Source organism: Piliocolobus tephrosceles, chromosome 4 (genome assembly GCF_002776525.5).
Source record: "Piliocolobus tephrosceles isolate RC106 chromosome 4, ASM277652v3, whole genome shotgun sequence".
NCBI lineage: Eukaryota > Metazoa > Chordata > Mammalia > Primates > Cercopithecidae > Piliocolobus > Piliocolobus tephrosceles.
The window spans coordinates 36,062,861-36,081,686 of NC_045437.1; the positions used below are offsets into that span (position 1 = coordinate 36,062,861).

Genomic DNA, 18,826 nt, shown 5'->3' on the forward strand with positions numbered 1-18,826 from the left:
AAAATATTGCCTCTAGACCAGTTAATAAAAGACGTCTTGCCTGGGCCATAGTTATCCTGAGTGACCTTGGGCTAGTTATCTGATCACTCTATGCTTTGAGTTTAGTTTGTTGTTTGTTATCAATAATACTTGCTGTCATGAGAGATCTTCATTTTTTCCTCAAATAAACATTATAAACATGGATGATATATTGCTTCTTATTATATTACCCCGTGGTTATAGGATTCAGCATTGTAGCCTTATTATAATGCCATATGAGAAAGAAGTGGAAGATATTTTTCGCTCTGGTTTATTATATTGTTTCATCAAATGAATATATTTTAATTTTTTTAAAAAAATAATGTCAATGTAGTACCTTCTACTGGGGATCTGAAAAATGTTTGCAGACATTACTTCTTAAATCCTGAAAACATCCCTGTGAGGTAGGTGGGTGGTAAATATTATTATCCCCATTTTACAGATGGAGAATTGAGGCACAGAGAGATTATGTGACTCACCCAAGGTCACACTACAAGTCAGTGGTGGAGCCAGGAATAGAACCCAAGACTCCTGACTCCTAATCCACTCCCCTAGCCACTAGGCCCTGCTCCCTCCTCAAGGTTTCCTCTTGTGTGAAATTCTCCTTTGAAATGCAATTTCTTGTTTTTAATTCATGGGGAAAGAAGTACCTGCTCTAATGCTTCTCTAGGTAAGGCCACCAGCATATTCTTCCAGTCATTTTAAGTTTTAACTTTTTGAAATAAGGAGCCATTTATATAATTTATTAACATATTTATTAAATTTTATTTAATTTTAATATGAATATATGATGAGATTTTCCCCTCTCCCATAGGATTTGCCTTTATTCAGCATCCAAGTCTAATGTTCGAGCAAGAAGTAAAGAATCTATATAATAATATTTTATCTGATAAGAACTCCTCAGTCAATTTAAAAATACAAGTGTTAAAAAACCTTCAGACCTACCTACAAGAAGAAGATACACGTATGCAGCAGGCAGATAGAGACTGTAAGTGGAAATATATTTTTAAATTTCATAGCTATGGTTATGTTATAATGGCTTTATCTCCTTTGATCTAAATATCTAAATTTCCTGATTTATTAGACGAAGAAACTCAGTTAAATAGCAGTCCTTATGCTGAGGTCTGTAACTAGGCTTTAGCATATTCTTAAATTCTCTAAAATAGTTTTAAAATTGTGTATGTGTATAAACATTAACATTTTGAGGGAGGGGAGAGATTATAGTTCTCATTGGGTTCTCAAAGGGGCCTGTGACACAGATGCAGACACACACACACACACACACATATTAAGAACCATTGAGCTAGAACACTAGCTATAAGATTTTGTGATTTTGCTTATGGCCTAATTTTGAAATATTTAGTAAAGTTAGTATAAGTGCTCTTAATATGTGTTTATCCTTTGCTTGCTTTTGTAGGGAAGAAAGTTGCAAAACAGGAAGACTTAAAAGAAATGGGTGATGTTTCCTCAGGGATGAGTAGTTCCATCATGCAGCTTTATCTCAAACAGGTGCTTGAGGCATTTTTTCACACCCAGTCAAGTGTACGCCACTTTGCCCTAAATGTCATTGCATTGACTCTAAATCAAGGTCTTATTCATCCAGTTCAGGTAAGCATGTTTTATGACAGCAGCAACTTACTGAAAGAGCCAGATTAGTTGTCATTTGATACATTATGATTATAGAGAATAAGTAGTTCTTTGTTCCTCTTACTCTCCTTTGTACTAAACTCTTAAGAATCTAGAAGTTTTAGATAATCTCTTGGGTTATGATTATTGCAAAATGCCCATATATTCATAATATTGTCTCTATTATAAACCAACTAGTAATTTCTATTGACAGAACATATACCCAAATTATTTTTCTAAGTAGGGATGATATATTTGTTTTAATTCATACTTCCTTTTGTCCCTAAGATCCAACAATCTATGTGAAGTGAGTTCACTGGGTTTAAAAGTATAATCTGTTCAACAGGATGAGTCTTAGTTCACAGAAAAGTAAATTATATAATCCCAATTCCTTCATGTTTAAGTTGGGGATGGCACCAACTACCTGACACCTCATAGCATTGATATGAGGACAAAATGATGTGATAAAAGACTTAGTATTACTGAAGATTGGCAGCCAATGCTGATGTGGTAGTATATACCATCTGATGGTCAAGAGAGCGCCATAGGCTACAAAAGTGTATGTATTAAATAAGCAGAGTCTATACCCTTCAATATTTTTATTCTGGGTATTTTTCATGTAACTTTTTGAAAATATGATATATTTAAACATACTGTGGTCTTCCCTATGTCCTGAAACAAAACATGTTAACAAATGTTTATCCTGTTCTTCATGACTCCAGGCTATTATCATAAAGAATCATACATTATAATGTAATAGTAGTACATTGAGACTATGACCTTTTTGAACTACCGAGGGCTCTTTGTTGGGTGCTTTTTATTATATATGCTTTTTAAACTTTTTTTAAAATTTCACACAAAGGAGTCAGGTGCAGTGTCTCCCATGTGTAATCCCAGCACTTTGGGAGGCGGAGGTGGGCGGATCACTTGGGTCAGAAGTTCAAAACCAGCATAGCCAACATGGCAAAACCCCGTCTCTACTAAAAACACAAAAACTAGCCAGGTGTGGTTGCACATGCCTGTAGTCCCAGCTACATGGGAGGCTGAGGCAGGAAAATTTCTTGAACCCAGGAAGCAGAGGTTGCAGTGAGCCAAGACCGTGCCATTGCACTCCAGCCTGGCCAACAGAGGGAGACTCTTATCTCCAAAAAAAAAACAAAATTCACACAAAGAAATTGTAAAAGTGATACAATGAATTCCTTTATACTCTTCACCTATATTCACCATTTGTTGACATTTTGCCACAATTGCTTTATCTCTCTCCCTTTTATACATCAGCTTTTTTCTGAATCATTTGGTAGGAAGTTTCAGATAATTATGATTCTTTACCACTAAACACTTCAGCATATATTTTCTAAGAACAAGGACATTCTCTTACAAAACCATAATATAATCATTAAATTTAGGAAGTGTAACATTGGTATAATATTATCTAATATATAGTCCATTTGCAGATTCTGCTAGTTAACCAAGGGCGTTCTCTATAGCCTTTTTTCCTTTTTTTTTTTTTTGGCTGGAGTGCAGTGACGCAGTCTTGGCTCACTGCAGCCTCTGCCTCCTGGACTCAAGCAGTCTTCCCACCTCAGCCTCCTAAGTAGCTGAGACTACAGGTGCGTGCCACCACCTGGATAATTTTTGCATTTTTGTAGAGATGGGGTTTTACCACGTTGGCCAGGCTGGTCTCAAACTTCTGAGCTCAAGTCATCTGCCTGCCTCAGCATCGCAAAGTGCTGGGATTACAGGCATGAGCCACCACACCCACCTTACAGCCTTTTTTCTTTCCTGATTCGAGATTTAACATGATCATTTCTTTCATTTAGTGCCATGTCTGTATTTTAAAGTTATAAGTTTGTTGTTTTTCTGGCCTTCACATTGCTTTTTGATTCGAATCAACTCGCTTAACATGGTAGTACTATTTTTTGACTCAAGAAGTACAGTGAATATGACTGTTACCAACTATCTGACCCTCAAAGCCACATCTGAAATCACTTTGAAAAACAATTATATTTTCCTAGCTTTGAGTATGGAAAGCAAATTACTGTTTGCCCTATATTATCTTTACAAGGCAAATCTAATCAAGCTTTAAAAACTACTGGATTATACATTTGTAGTCTATATCATAATCTTAAATAGATATTCTTAGTGTGGGAATGCTTTATGTTTAAAGAACCTTAAATTTACAGTGAAATTGTTTAAATTTTACCACATCAGTATTTTTGCTGGTGCTCCAGTGCTTTCTGGATTTAAGCTGAATCTCAAAGATTTGTCACTTTAAAAAGAACACTAAAATATAGCCTTTATAGGAAAGCCTGTAAGTTTAAATTCATATATCTCAGATATACAGAAAGTTTTGACATATGTCTAAATAGAGAGTTTTTACTACCGTGATATCTCATAATTTTTTTTTATTTCCAGTGTGTGCCATATTTAATTGCTATGGGCACAGACCCAGAACCTGCTATGCGGAACAAGGCTGATCAGCAACTTGTGGAAATAGACAAAAAATATGCTGGATTCATTCATGTATGTATTTTAACATTTTATAACCTAAATTTAAGCATTTTTCTTGAGTAAAGCATGTCTTTGATAAATACCCTGCCCACATTCATAATTGGGATAAAATGTCTTACTTAGTACCTATCTTCTAAACATGCAACTAAGTTAGTCTCCCAAGGTGTTTATTCTAGTTTAAAGTTAAGATTGGGCTAGAGGTGACAGTACCAAGCACACCAGACTAAAAGTCCGGAAACCTGGATTTTATATCCTACTGTGTGAACTTGGCTGCAATGACTCTCCTGGGCCTCATTTTTTTTTTCTTCTTTGAAATGAGGGAATTGTAAGAGATAATCTCTGATGTTCCTTCTAGCACTTCATTCTGTGATTCGTATTATTTTAATTAAGAAAACCAAATAATGAAGCTAGCCTCAGAATGTAATGCTCTAAGTATATTTTTAAGTTGTGTCTTTTAATTTCCTTGACAAAAATGAGACTTGTACTGATTTCAGATGAAAGCAGTGGCTGGTATGAAGATGTCTTACCAGGTACAACAGGCAATCAACACATGCCTAAAAGATCCTGTAAGGGGTTTCAGACAAGACGAGTCCTCTAGCGCTTTGTGTTCACACCTTTACTCCATGATCCGTGGAAACCGCCAACACAGACGAGCCTTTCTTATTTCTTTACTCAACCTCTTTGATGACACAGCAGTAAGCACAAAAACTTATTATTTTAAGAAAATAAATGCTCTAGAAATTTTATGGATAAAGTCACCATTTTTAAAATATTACCATTTTATTAGTATATGATAGTAACTTCATTGAATGTTTACTTAATCTTCTAAGTTATTTACAAAGTACACAGTCAGAATTGAAGGGGAAATTTTGTATAAGAATAAGTGTAATGAGGAATAATGTATAACTTTGCCTCCATACTGAATATCCTATAAACTTTGATAACAGTTTCTATAAGCATATCTTTAAGCACCATCACTAAACTAATCACGTTGGGAATCGATTACCTCAAATATTGTTAGAGAATAACTGTTACAGGTTTTTGGTTGTGGAGATTCCTAATTGTTCAACTTGACTTTCCTTAATGAAGGGAAGTCAGTTTTGTGTATTGTAGTCCACTTTTGTGTATAGTAGTCCTCCCTTATCCTTAAAGATACATTTCATGACCCCCAGTGGATGCATGAAACCATGGATAGTACTAAATCTTATATATGCAGTCATGCATCACTTAATGACAAAGATACATTTGGAGAAATGCATAGTTAGGCAATTTCTTTGTGGGGTGAACATCTTACTTACACAAACCTAGATGTTGTAGCCTACCTAAGCTATATTGTTCCTAGGCTACAAACCTGTACAGCATGTTACTTTACTGAATACTGTAGACAACTAACACAATCGTAAGTATTCATGTGTATAAACATATCTAAACATAGAAAAGGTACAGTAAAAATATGATAGGATAATCTTATGGGACCATCATTATATATATGGTTTGTCATTGACTGAAACATGGTTATGTGGCACATGACACCACTAGTTTTTCCAGTACATACAAACATATGTTAAAGTTTTAATTTCTAAATTAGTCACAGTAAGAGATTAACAATGATAATAAAATAGAGCAATTATAACAGTATACTGTAATAAAAGTTATGTGAATGGGATCTTGCTTTTCTCTCTCTCAGAATACCTTGTTGTAGTTTACTCACCTATTTTTGGACTATGGTTGACCAAGGGTAACTGAAACTATGGAAAGCAAAACAACAATAAGGGAGGATTACCATAATTACAATTTTGACACTTCTGGCTGTTGCACTAGTTGCATTGGCCAGGACCATAGGCCAAGAAAACTGAATATTCTTTTAAGTTTACCTTTTAATTTATTTATTTTACACAATATTTATTCAGTGTCTGCTGTGTACCAACCATTGTGCTAAGAAGTTTAACGAGCATAAAATAGTAAAGACAGATATGGTTTCTGCCCACACAGAGCGCACATGAGTCTATGTGTATAGCAACTTTTAAAAGAACAAAAGAGGCCAGGCATGGTGACTCACGCCTGTAATCCTAGCACTTTGGGAAGCCAAGGCAGGTGGATGACAAGGTCAGGAGTTCGAGACCAGCCTGACCAACATGGTGAAACCCTGTCTCTACTAAAAATATGAAAATCAACTGGGCGTGGTGGCATGCGCCTATAATCCCAGCTACTCAGGAGGCTGAGGCAGAAGAATTGCTTGAACCTGAGAGGCAGAGGTTGCAGTGAGCCAATATCACGCCTCTCTGCATTCCAGCCTGGCTGACAGAGCGAGACTCCGTCTCAAAAAAACAAAAACAAAAACAAAAAAAAGCAAAAGAAAAAACAAAAGAAATATTTTAATTACTTGTTAGCCTGACAGCAGATTTTTACAATAAAGCAAAATTATAATTACCATAGTGTAGATATCTTACTAGACCTCTTCTTTTTAAGTACTATGTGAAATTTATCATCAACATTATCATCATATCATTATCAGTATTAAGTTTGCATTGTGTATAGGACACTATACTAGGAGTGCCAGATGATATAACGTAGTGCTTTTGCCCTGAAAGGATTTTCCCTCCAGTTGTGGGGATAGGACACAAAATTCATAATGATTATGGTTAGTATATCCCGAGTGCCCTGATGGTTTGTATTGATAATATTGTTCCAGTCCTTGTTTCTCTCCAAAAGAACTTCATTCCTATGTGGTGTCACTGCCTGCTTTATGTCATTGACTAGATGTTCTGTCATCTCAGCATTTCAAATGCTAAACTGGAAACCCAGCTCTCACAATGCAATGCTTTCTTCTAACTACCTCCAACAAAGAATGTCAGAGACAGAACAAATGCCTGAAGGCCCAGAGGGATAGAATGAGAGGGATCTGCTATATAAACCAGGGAAGGAAGATGTTCCAGTCGGGGCCAAAAATGTAAAAGATAAGAATGTGTGGTAAATAATGAATAGTTTGTTATTTGGGGCAGAAAGGTCATAATGAGGAATAGTATATAGAGGATCCTGTAGATGGAAAAAAAAAAAAAAAACATTGGAAGTGTGCGAATAAAATAATGAGGACAATTGCCAAAGAGCAGTTTAGGAAGATGAATATTTTTTAGCATTGTGGTCACACTGGAGGTAATAAGAAATTAGCCTATTATGACAACAGTAGGGGAGAAAAAGAATGGATAGTAGAGGTTGGGTACGGTGGCTCACGCCTGTAATCCCAGCATTTTGGGAGGCCAAGGCAGGCAGATCACCTGAGGTCAGGAGTTTGAAAACAGCCTGGCCAACATGGCAAAACCCCGTCACTACTAAAAGTACAAAAAAATTAGCCAGGCGTGATGGCATGCACCTGTAGTCCCAGCTACTTGGAAGCCAGGGCATGAGAATCACTTGAACCTGGGGGGCAGAGAGTGGCAGTGAGCTGAGATCACGCCACTGCACTCCAGCCTGGGCAACAGAATGAGACTCCATCTCAATTTAAAAAAAAAAAAAAAAAGAATGGATAGTAGAAAAGAAATTTGAGGAAAGAATTAAATGAGACTGTGTGAAAAGAATAGTAAGTTGACAACTGGAGTATTTTGAGCACCTGAAAGAATAGGATTGTTGCCAAAGTCAGATGCAAAGGAGTTGGCTTGGGTAGTACATAAAAAGGGAGTAGTCAAAGAGCTAGGAAGAGAAAACTTAGGAAGATTTCGTGAAGGAAAGTGTGGATGATAGTCAGATGCTACTGTGAAGGCAAGGAGAGTAGAAGTGAAAAATAGAGTAGATTGGTGAACTTCATGGACAAAAACAGTCAACCAGTGAGGGACAAAAGCAGATTGTAATTGAAGAGGGAGGGCCAGGTGAGATGACTCATGCTTGTAATCCCAGCACCCAAGCCAGATGATTGATTGAGCCCAGGAGTTCCATACCAGCCTGGGCAACATAGTGAGACCCTGTCTCTACAAAAATTAAAAAATAAAAACTTAGCCAGGCCTGGTGGCATGCACCTATACTCCTAGCTACCTAGTTACTCGAGAGACCTAGGCAAAGCGATTGCTTGAGCCCAGAAGTTCAAGATGGCAGTGACCAATATCATGTCTTCTTTGAAAAAAAAATAGTGGGGAAGACATGGGAGGAGCAGTCTAAACTATTCTTTGAAGAACTTTGAAAGGAAAGAGAAATACAGGGCTTTTATGGATGTCGAAGAAAATATTTATATAAATATAAATATATAAAAATAAAATATATATGAGTTTTGAAAATATATATATAAATTATAGTGTTAAACTGATAGATGAGGGTAGGGTTTTATGTCTACATTTTTTCATCTGTAACATGGGTGTTGATACATACCGTAAAGTAAAAATAGAGTGAGAGTGATACTCTTACGAATATTAATAGCAAGGTTATTCCATCTGTGCTATGGGATCTTGTTGCTGCTGCTGCTGTTGGGTTTTATGTTGTTTCCATGGCAGGGGATGGTAGATGGTAGGAGGGAGTGTTTTTTAGTTGTGAGCTTTTTTTTTTCCTTGAGCTATAAATATTTAAAAGAAATTTGAATATTAATATGCCCTTCTATGATCATGAAATGCTTGAATTCTCTATTACTTCTTTTTAAAGCAAGCAAATAGCAATAATCCTCTTAAATTTTGCCTACCTCAGAGTATTTATAGTGTAAAACTGATAGCATTGTCAAAACAACTCTGACATTCTGAATTATATATACACAGGAAACTGATAAATGTTTATGAGTACGTGGATTTGGGTTTTTTCTTTTAACCTATGTATTAGTACTATAATTAGTAGTTATTTTGAGGGCAGAATAGTAACTGTGTGTAACTGATCTCCATATAGGTTAAACTCTTAGTAGCACAATGATATAATTAGAACTTTTATGTATACTTTCTGATATGGTATGGATTTATCATAAAGATTCCATATACTCTGTAAGAAAACCTCAAGGAATTTCACATGGATACAATAAAAAATTTCACCTCTTCTCTTGAGATAGCATAGTGTAAGTCATTATAAAATAAAAAATGGGCCTAAGATTATTTTATAAAATTCCATTTATGTTCCCCCTTCTCCCTTTTTCTTACACCTCTCTCCCTCTCCCTTTTCCCCCTCTATATTTCTCTCCCTCCTGCTGTCTCTCTGTCTCTCTGTGTCTCTGCCCACTCTCCCCATGTGTGTGTCTGCTTATCTCTCTGTCTAACATTAAGTGAGGTGAAAGTGCCCTGTATTTTTTCTAAAAAAACTTTTTTGGATGGGTTTCTAGATTATCCGCTAAACATATGTACTTTTTCTTAAAATTTACAGAAAACAGACGTGACTATGCTCTTGTATATAGCAGACAATCTAGCCTGTTTTCCATACCAGACACAGGAAGAGCCGTTGTTTATAATGCATCATATAGACATTACACTCTCAGTTTCTGGTAGTAACCTACTGCAGTCATTCAAGGAGGTAAGTTACACACATTACTATTCTTAATCCATCTGTCTGTCAAAGTGCAGGCATGCTGTTTTCACTGTTTTGTTTCTTATTCTTTTTATTCTCTTCACGAGTATATAAAATCTTTCTAAGTGAACTTAATGAAATCTGGGCAGTACTTGACTTGGGAGAGGATGTACGTTGCCACTTTACTTCTATTTAGAAACATCTAAAATACATATATGGATTGTTCTGTTGATAAGCCATTGCATTTATTTCTCTCACTTTAAGCACTGACCTTAAGTGTTTTATGTCCATTCATACATTCATTTAAGCCCCATTTTAAAACATTCTGTAAATCTTGTAATGCTGTAATCACAACACTACACATGAAAATATATAGCTTATTTACACTTATACCAAAAATTTATGACACCATTGACTTTCTTATCGCTCAACTACAGCACTGTAATAGAGTTGGCATATGTGTGCCCAAAATCTTTACTAAATTTCTTGTTGAACCTTCCATCATTTCTGTCATGACTTTTAGGAGGAATGTAGTTTATTTAATTATAAAAGTACCTGGTGTAGCACTAGGCACATAGTAAGCATTCAGTAAATTCTTTACAAATTAAGTATTCTCATGTATCTAATGATCCAAGTAGATCTCATTTGATAAAATTGTATTGCTCAAAACTCAGCCTTGTCAGACTAGTAAATCAGACAGAGTATTTTAGATGCCTCCCAAGGGCTGGAATTACAAAGGTGTCTAAACCCTTACTACTTGAAGTGTGGACCACACACCAGCAGCAGTGGTTTCACCTGAGAGCTTATTAAAGCTCTAGAACCTCAGGCCCCACCCAGATTTGCTGAAACAGAATCTGCATCTTCAGCAAAATCCACAGATGTTAATGTGCACATTTAAGTTTGAGAAGTTAATAATTTCCCAGGAGCTTTAGCCCTCATGCTCTCTTATTTTACCTACTTACTGGTATGGCTGTCTTTGTAAATGTTTCTTCCAGTTTTGAATAAATGTTATTATAATGTGCCCCCCACACACACACCACACAACCTGCTTAAATCCAGTTGACTTTGTTTCTAAGAACTAACATTTTCATAAAGTACAAAGAAACAGGATTTAAGTCTTCAGAGAAAATTGCTTATTATCTTGCTGAAATGTTCTTGAAAAGAAGAGTTTGATAGAAGCTCGGGATGTCCAAGATTATTCTCCTCAGTTAAATTATAATTACTGCTTTTCCTCTATAATGGCTTACCTATGCACCAAATTGATACTTTTATAACTATCTTTTATTACTATCCTTAGAAGAAAATTGTTTCCCTTTGAATGATATTTCAGAAGAATTTTTTTGAAGGAGTGGTTGTGGGGGAGGGAGTGGATGTTGTATATAATTTTATTTAGTTTTAGAAACTATCCCCTAACGTTACATACCAGTTGTTGATATAAAGTCGAGAGGTTTATAAAATACTCATTTAAGGAAGCTTTTTCAAGCTGTTGAATGGAGAATACTTATATCTACTAGTGGCATTTTGTTTTTATTGTTTATCAAACAATTTTTTCTTTCAGTCTATGGTAAAGGACAAAAGGAAAGAGAGAAAATCATCACCTAGTAAGGAAAACGAGTCAAGCGACAGTGAAGAAGAAGTTTCCAGGCCTCGGAAGTCACGGAAACGTGTAGATTCAGATTCAGATTCAGATTCAGAAGACGATATAAATTCAGTGATGAAATGTTTGCCAGAAAATTCAGCTCCTTTAATTGAATTTGCAAATGTGTCCCAGGGTATTTTATTGCTTCTAATGTTAAAACAACATTTGAAGAATCTTTGTGGATTTTCTGATAGGTAAGGTTACATAAGCAGTGAGAGAAAAAACTTCACTCTGTTCAAATAATAAATATTTGGGCTGGGCGGAGTGGCTCATGCCTGTAATCCCAGCATTTTGGGAGGCCGAGGTGGGCAGATCCCCTGAGGTCAGGAGTTCGAGACCAGCCTGACCAGCATGGTGAAACCCCCATCTCTATTAAAAATGGAAAAATTAAGTGAGCGTGGTGGTACACATCTGTGATCCCAGCTACTCGGGAGGCTGAGGCAGGAGAATCGCTTAAACCCAGGAGGCAGAGATTGCAGTAAGCTGAGATTATGCCACTGCAGTCCAGCCTGGGCAACAGAGCGAGACTCCATCTAAAAAAATAATAATAATAAATATGAAACCCAGTTTTGTTTGCATGTTTACTTTAATGTTAGAAATGTTCCTTTTTATAAAGGAGTTTATTCTCTTCTATTGCTGTATAGTATTCTGTTGTGTAATATGCCATAATTTATTATTTTATTAAAGGGTAAAAAGCATATTCCTATACTTGGTGATAATACATTACAAATTGAAGGGCTTATTTTGTTGATTTCCTTAAAAAGAATCAGGCTGACCTTAAAATAGATTACAAGTTTTAAGTTTTTAAAGAACTCTGAAGTAATAGATGTAAACCAACTAAACTGAGCTCCAATAGAACTCAAATAGTCTTTAAAGTACTCTATAAAGTAAGAGAGTTATATATAAAGTAAGGTATAGTTATTATAAATACCCTGTAGTTTTACCCACCATTAGTCATTAAAGATATCTCTTTCTGCCTATACCCATGGAATTTTGGTCATTTTTTACATTCATTGAAATCCAAGATTAGGAATCACAAAGTCAAATGTTAATAGGCCACCTGGTCAGTGGCCAACTGGAAAGAGTATATTTCATGATGAAAGAGATGTCATTTAAGTGGACCTGTCTCAAGTTTCCATAAGCTTGTTACCAAAGGAGAGGGTGGGCATAATGTGGCCAGAGCTCCCACTTTTTCAGGAGACACCAGAAATCCAGATTTTTAAGAGGAGTATCTCTGTATTTGTTTGAAACAGGATCTCGCTGTGATGCCCAGGCTGGAATGCAGTTATGCAATCATGAACTCCTGGCTCAAGTAGTCCTCCTACTTCAGCCACCTGAGTAGCTGGGAGTACAGATGCATGCCACCACACCCAGCTAATTTTTTATACTATTTACTTGTAGAGATGATGTCTAGTTGTGTTGCCCATGGTAGTCTTGAACTCCTGGCCTCAAAGTGATCCTCCCACACTGGCCTCCCAAACTCTGAGATTATAGGCATGAGCCACTGCTCCTGGCCTTATAAGGAATATCTTGATGTTAAATGTTGGCAACATGCAAAATAGTTTAAAACTTTGTAAAGTTAATTAGGCAATGCTAAGGAGTTGGAAAGATTTTTAAGCAGAGTTGTTAATAACCTGAAACAGGTTTATAAACATTCTGGCCACTGTATAGAGAATGGATAGGTTGGGGGTGGGGGAGCAACTAGTACAAAGAGGTAAACCAGTTAGGTGATATTAAGTAATTGTATTGAAGCTGTCCTAGGATCACAATAGTATTAAAAATAGACATGAGAAATTAATTTCATTAATATGATGCTTCCTACCTGTAATTGGATTTCTCCAAGTATGTTGCTTCCATAGTTTTAAAGTTTTTGGTTTTGTTTTCCCAAAACAGTAAAATTCAGAAGTACTCTCCATCTGAATCTGCAAAAGTATATGATAAAGCGATAAACCGAAAAACAGGAGTTCATTTTCATCCAAAACAAACACTGGACTTCCTGCGGAGTGACATGGCTAATTCCAAAATCACAGAAGAGGTGAAGAGGAGTATAGTAAAACAGTATCTAGATGTGAGTAGTAAACCAAAAGTTTTTACTTCTCATAAGGGCTTTTTTGACAAGTAAATGTGGGGGGCTGGTGGGGAGATAACTATCTCCTTTACATTGAATATAAGCTTCATGAACTATCAAGATAATTTTTCTCTATGTGGTTTTAATGAGTTATTTTAAGCTTGTCTTTCCCGTTGCACCCATGGCATTCTAATTATTTTTTCTTAGGAAACAGCAGCCCACGAATAGTTTTGTTTTAGTGAAAATGAAAGATAATAGGAAAACCCGTGTGTGTGTTTTGTAGTTGTCGCCTGGTTTCCACAGGAAATTGGTTCCAGTTCCCCCATGGATACCCAAATCCTGCGATATTCAAGGGCCTGATAAAAAGTGGCATAGTAGGCTGCGTGAGGTGGCTCACACCTGTCATTCCAACACTTTGGGAGGCCATAGCAGGTCAGAGTTTGAGACCAGCCTGGGCAACATGGCAAATCCCCATATCTACAAAAAAATTAGCTGGGAGCAGTGGTGGGCACCTGTAGTCCCAGCTACTCAGGAGGCTGAGGCAAGAGAAGCACTTGAGCCTGAGAGGCAGTGGTTACAGTGACCTGAGATTGCACCATTACACCCAATACTGGGTGACGGGAGTGAAACCCTGTCTCAAAAAAATTATTGAAAAAATATAGTATTTGAAAAATCTAGCCGGGCGAGGTGGCGGGTGCCTGTAGTCCCAGCTACTCGGGAGGCTGAGGCAGGAGAATGGCGGGAACCCGGGAGGCGGAGCTTGCAGTGAGCTGAGATCCGGCCACTGCACTCCAGCCTGGGCGATAGAGCGAGACTCCGTCTCAAAAAAAAAAAATATATATATATATATATATATAGTATTTGCATATACGTACATCCTCCCATATACTTTAAATCATTTCTAGATTACTTATAATACCTAATACAATGTAAATGCTATGTACATAGTTGTTATACCACATTTTTTTTAAGTTGTATTATTTTTTATTGTAATGCTGTTTCTTTTGTTTTGTTTTGTTTTGAGACAGAGTTTCATTCTTGTTGCCCAGGCTGGAGTGCAATGGCACAATCTCGGCTCACCATAACCTCCGCCTCCTGGGTTCAAGCTAGTCTCCTGCCTCAGCCTCCCAAGTAGCTGGGATTACAGACATGCGCCACCATGCCTGGCTAATTTTTGTGTTTTTAGTAGAGATAGGGTTTCGCCATGTTGGCCAGGCTGGTCTCAAACTCCTGACCTCAGGTGATCCGCTGGCTTCCCAAAGTAGTGGGATTACAGGCATGAGCCACCACACCCGGCCAGTGCTGTTATTTTTGTTGTGGCATTTTCCAAATAGTTTTTGATCCACTCTGGGTTGAATCCGCAGGTGCGGAATCCAGGGATACAGAGGGCTATGTTTTTTTAAATCAGAAAAATACATGACTTATATGTCATAAAAGGTAAAACTGCAAGCAGTCATCTCATCCTCTTACCCTGTTTGGCCATTCTATTCCTTTCTTTTCTGACAACCAATATTATTACTTTTTCATATGTTCTTATATGAGTAATGCCAATATATATTTGCATACATTCTCACTTAACAAGTATGCAAATGTATCTATATAAAATGTGCTTTTAAAATAAAGAGAATAGACTAGAGGTTACCAAGGACCAGGGAAGGAAAGAACAGGGAGTTATTGTTTAATGAAGACAGAGCTGTGGTGTCCAGTGATTTAAAAACACAAAGAAAGAAACAGCTCTGGAAATGGATAGCAGTGATAGTTGTACAACATGCCAATGAATTATACATTTAAAATGGTTAAACTGGTAGGCTGGGCATGCTGGCTTACACCTGTAATCTTAGCACTTTGGGAGGCCTATTGTTGGAGGTTTGCTTGAGTCCAAGAAGTCCAAGCCAGCCTGAGCAACAGGGCGAGACCCTGTCTCTACAAAATATACGAACATTAGCCAGACATGGTGGTGCACACCTGTAGGGTCAACTACTGGGGAGGCTGAGGTGGGAGGACCACCTCAGCCTGGGAGGTGTAGGCTATAGTGAGCCATGATCATGCCACTGCACTTCAGCCTGAGTGACAGAGTGAGACCCTGTCTCAATTTAAAAAGGAAAAAAAAAGGTTAAGCTGGCAAATTTTATGTTATTTCTGTTTTACCACAATATAAAAAGTTGTTTAAAATGTTTTTTAAATTAGAGGACTGTCCTAAAAAATAAAAATAAAGTTTTATATTTTAATCTACTTAGTTCAGGTGCAGTGGCTCCCAAGCACTTTGGGAGGCTGAGGTGGGCAGATCACTCGAGGCCAGAGGTTTGACACCAGTTTGGCCAACATGGCAAAACTCCATTTCTATTTTTCTTTAAAAAATTGTAAAAATGTACTTTAAAGCAAGTAGCTGAACTTAGAAATAAGAATTTTTGAGCTAAGAATATAATCTGCACAGTGGCTTTCATATTATTCATTGACTTTGCAAACCTTACATACACTAAAATTTAAAAATAGTTCTCATTTAAAATTTTTCAACATTCTCTGCTTTCTCTTGTATCCTCTTAGCAGAGAGCGAAGAGGGGAGATAACTAGAAAATGTCTGTCAGTAATTGTCACCTGGTTGCTTGATGACTTGGATCAAGGGTCTGAAAACTCTGGCTGTTTTTATATTTAACCCATTGCCTATTTTTGCAAATAAAGTTTTACTGAAAACATTCATGCCCACTCATTTATTTGTCTGTAACTGCTTTCATACTACAGTGGCAGAGTTGTATAGTTGTGACAGACTATATGGCCTTCAAAATGAAAAATATTTACCACCTGGCTGTTTACAGAAAATGTTTACCAACCCCTAACTTAGATGATGGCTAACGTCTGTTTCACACACACCAAACTACTGCCATAGAAAACATTTGGGAATTTAACAATCTTGCTTGAAATATTTACTTAAAATTCTGAAATAATACCTATTTTTTATAGTTCAAACTTCTCATGGAACATCTGGACCCTGATGAAGAAGAAGAAGAAGGGGAGGTGTCAGCTAGCACAAATGCTCGGAACAAAGCAATTACCTCACTGCTTGGAGGAGGCAGCCCTAAAAATAATACAGCAGCAGAGACAGAAGATGATGAAAGTGATGGGGAGGATAGAGGAGGAGGCACTTCAGGGGTGAGGCGGAGGAGGAGTCAACGTATTTCGCAGCGTATTACGTAAAATGATTTTTATGTGCTTATATATGTCAGTCTATTAAATGTACAACCAAGTAATGTAATACTTAAAAGAGAAAACATTTTGTAGATAGAGATTCTCTACTTACCCATTTATACATCCTTTTGTAGAAAGTTTAACATAAAAGACAATAAAAAAAAACAGAAATGAGATTTATCCAGCATAAAGGGTTAATTTTTCTTTGAATTGTATTAATGTGTGTTATTTTTATTGTTGCTAAGTTTTATGTAGCTTTATGGTTCATATGTATATATAATTTTATATATCAATAAGAGTAAAGACACGGGTACAAATTAAGAGTTATATGGTTTTACAAGTATATGTTAACCCCTTGGCGCTGGCGGTCACGGTGCGTCTCATTGCCGGCAATGGAAGTGTGCCGGGAAATCCCAACTCCCGGCGTCAAGGGATTAAAAGCAATAAAAACAATAATTTCACTAAAATTCTTTTGTGTAACACTTGGTCTTTTTTCCCCCCTCCCAATGTTTTAGTCATTGAGAAGGTCAAAACGAAATTCAGACTCTACGGAGTTGGCAGCACAGATGAATGAAAGTGTTGACGTCATGGATGTCATCGCTATTTGCTGTCCAAAGTACAAAGATCGACCACAAATTGCAAGAGTAGTACAGAAAACCAGCAATGGCTTCAGTGTTCAGTGGATGGCAGGCTCCTACAGTGGCTCCTGGACTGAGGCTAAGCGCCGTGATGGCCGCAAACTGGTGCCTTGGGTAGACACTATTAAAGAGTCAGACATTATTTACAAAAAAATTGCTCTAACGAGTGCTAATAAGCTGACTAATAAAGTTGTTCAGACTTTACGATCCCTGTATGCCGCCAAGGATGGGACTTCCAGCTAATGAATTTGTACATGCAGCCAAATTTACAGGAATTTTTTTAAAAGGCAGAAAAACTTGAAATACCAACATTCTGGCAAAAAAAAAAAAAATCAGTTTTATGAAGAGTAAGTGGAACCTGGGATGCAGGAACAAAAGAAGGAAATGTTGGGCAAACATTTTTGTGGGAGCTCCCTTCGCTGTTGTGCAGCAGAAACAGATTCTCAGTTCATTTTTACTCCCACTGTATTATAGTTTAACAAAAATTGTTTATATCTTGGAAAAAAACTTTCTGTTTAAAAAAAATAAACAAGTGAATGTTGGAAATTAGTCTGTTAATGTTCTTAATAAAGTGTTCTTGGAGTTTAACCTAGCAGCGGATGGCTTTCTTTAGCTTAGCCCAGTTTCCAGGGAAGCGTTGTTTTTTCCAGGCTGTAAAATGGCAGAATCTCCTGGATATATAATTTATTCTGTTGGAAAAAAAAAAAAAGCAGCATGCAGTATCTATGACCTATCTGCAGAAGGAGTTTTTGTAAATGTAGATTTTGATGTATTAGGTCACCCTGAAAACAATACAAGAAAAGGGATCCCCAGGTAATCTGGTGGAGCGAATACTGCAATAAATTTTTTTACTTCTCTTTGTTACTTGTCTGTTTCCATTTGAATTTCTTATTGTAAAAATCTGTTTAAATCCATTTATATTATTTTACAGTCTTTTATGTAAAATTTATTATATCACTGGTTTTCAAAGCAAAACATAAAATATTGTTTATACAGTTTGTATAGGCTGACTTCTGAATAATTGGTATCTATCTATTATTTTCATTCCCATAAGAGGGTGTAAACAATTAACTCCAGGGTTTTATTGTATCCTGCAATATTTAGTATTAACTATATATGATTTAGCACTGTGCCAAACACATTTTCAAGAGTACATTTTGATATAAAAAGAAACTATAGTTTATTCCTTGTATGCTTCAATTTCTTTCTAGTGATGTCATGATGCTGATACTTATTCTTTAAACCTCGGGTAAAAGGTAACCTGCTATTTGGAAAACCAGCATTTCTTTTAGTTAAAATGATGTCGTGTTATTTTAGAACTAGAGTTGAGTATGCCACTTCATAATTACACTCACTACATTTTTCACAAATTATTTTTTAATGCTGAAAAGAGTAATTTTACTTGTTGAGATGTTTATTCATTTTCTATTCTAAAAGCTTTATCATAAGTCTTTTGGGAACAGTTGTCATTTACACATTACTTACTGCAGATATCTTGACTAAATTAGGAGGGAGGTGTTTAATCATTTGATGTGTATAGTTGACACTCAGGAATAGTAATGCCTAAAATTTACAGTGGAATGAGGTCTGTTTCAAGTTTAAATCTTTTAAAAAATGTTTTACTCATTTTTAAATCACTGAAAAAATTGACCTCCAGAATGCTGTTTTATGAAATTGGCA

The 18,826-nt window shown here is 36.5% G+C and overlaps 1 protein-coding gene across 5 annotated transcripts in view; it reads left to right on the forward strand.

Annotated features, from left to right (window-relative positions):
* Nucleotides 1–18,329, forward strand: part of NIPBL (NIPBL cohesin loading factor) — a 187,609-nt gene extending 169,280 nt beyond the window's left edge. For 2 of the 5 annotated variants that reach the window (XM_023216496.3, XM_023216497.3), the window contains 9 exons: nt 833–1,006; nt 1,436–1,626; nt 4,060–4,167; nt 4,650–4,850; nt 9,478–9,624; nt 11,177–11,451; nt 13,151–13,325; nt 16,284–16,472; nt 17,024–18,329. In XM_023216496.3, coding sequence (XP_023072264.1) covers nt 833–1,006; nt 1,436–1,626; nt 4,060–4,167; nt 4,650–4,850; nt 9,478–9,624; nt 11,177–11,451; nt 13,151–13,325; nt 16,284–16,472; nt 17,024–17,389 — 1,826 coding nt within the window. In that variant the 3' untranslated portion in view covers nt 17,390–18,329. Of the gene's footprint in view, nt 1–832; nt 1,007–1,435; nt 1,627–4,059; nt 4,168–4,649; nt 4,851–9,477; nt 9,625–11,176; nt 11,452–13,150; nt 13,326–16,283; nt 16,514–17,023 lie in introns of all 5 variants that reach the window. The other 3 variants (XM_023216498.3, XM_023216500.3, XM_023216499.3) reach the window with 2 other exon arrangements.
* Nucleotides 18,330–18,826: the final 497 nt, after the last annotated feature.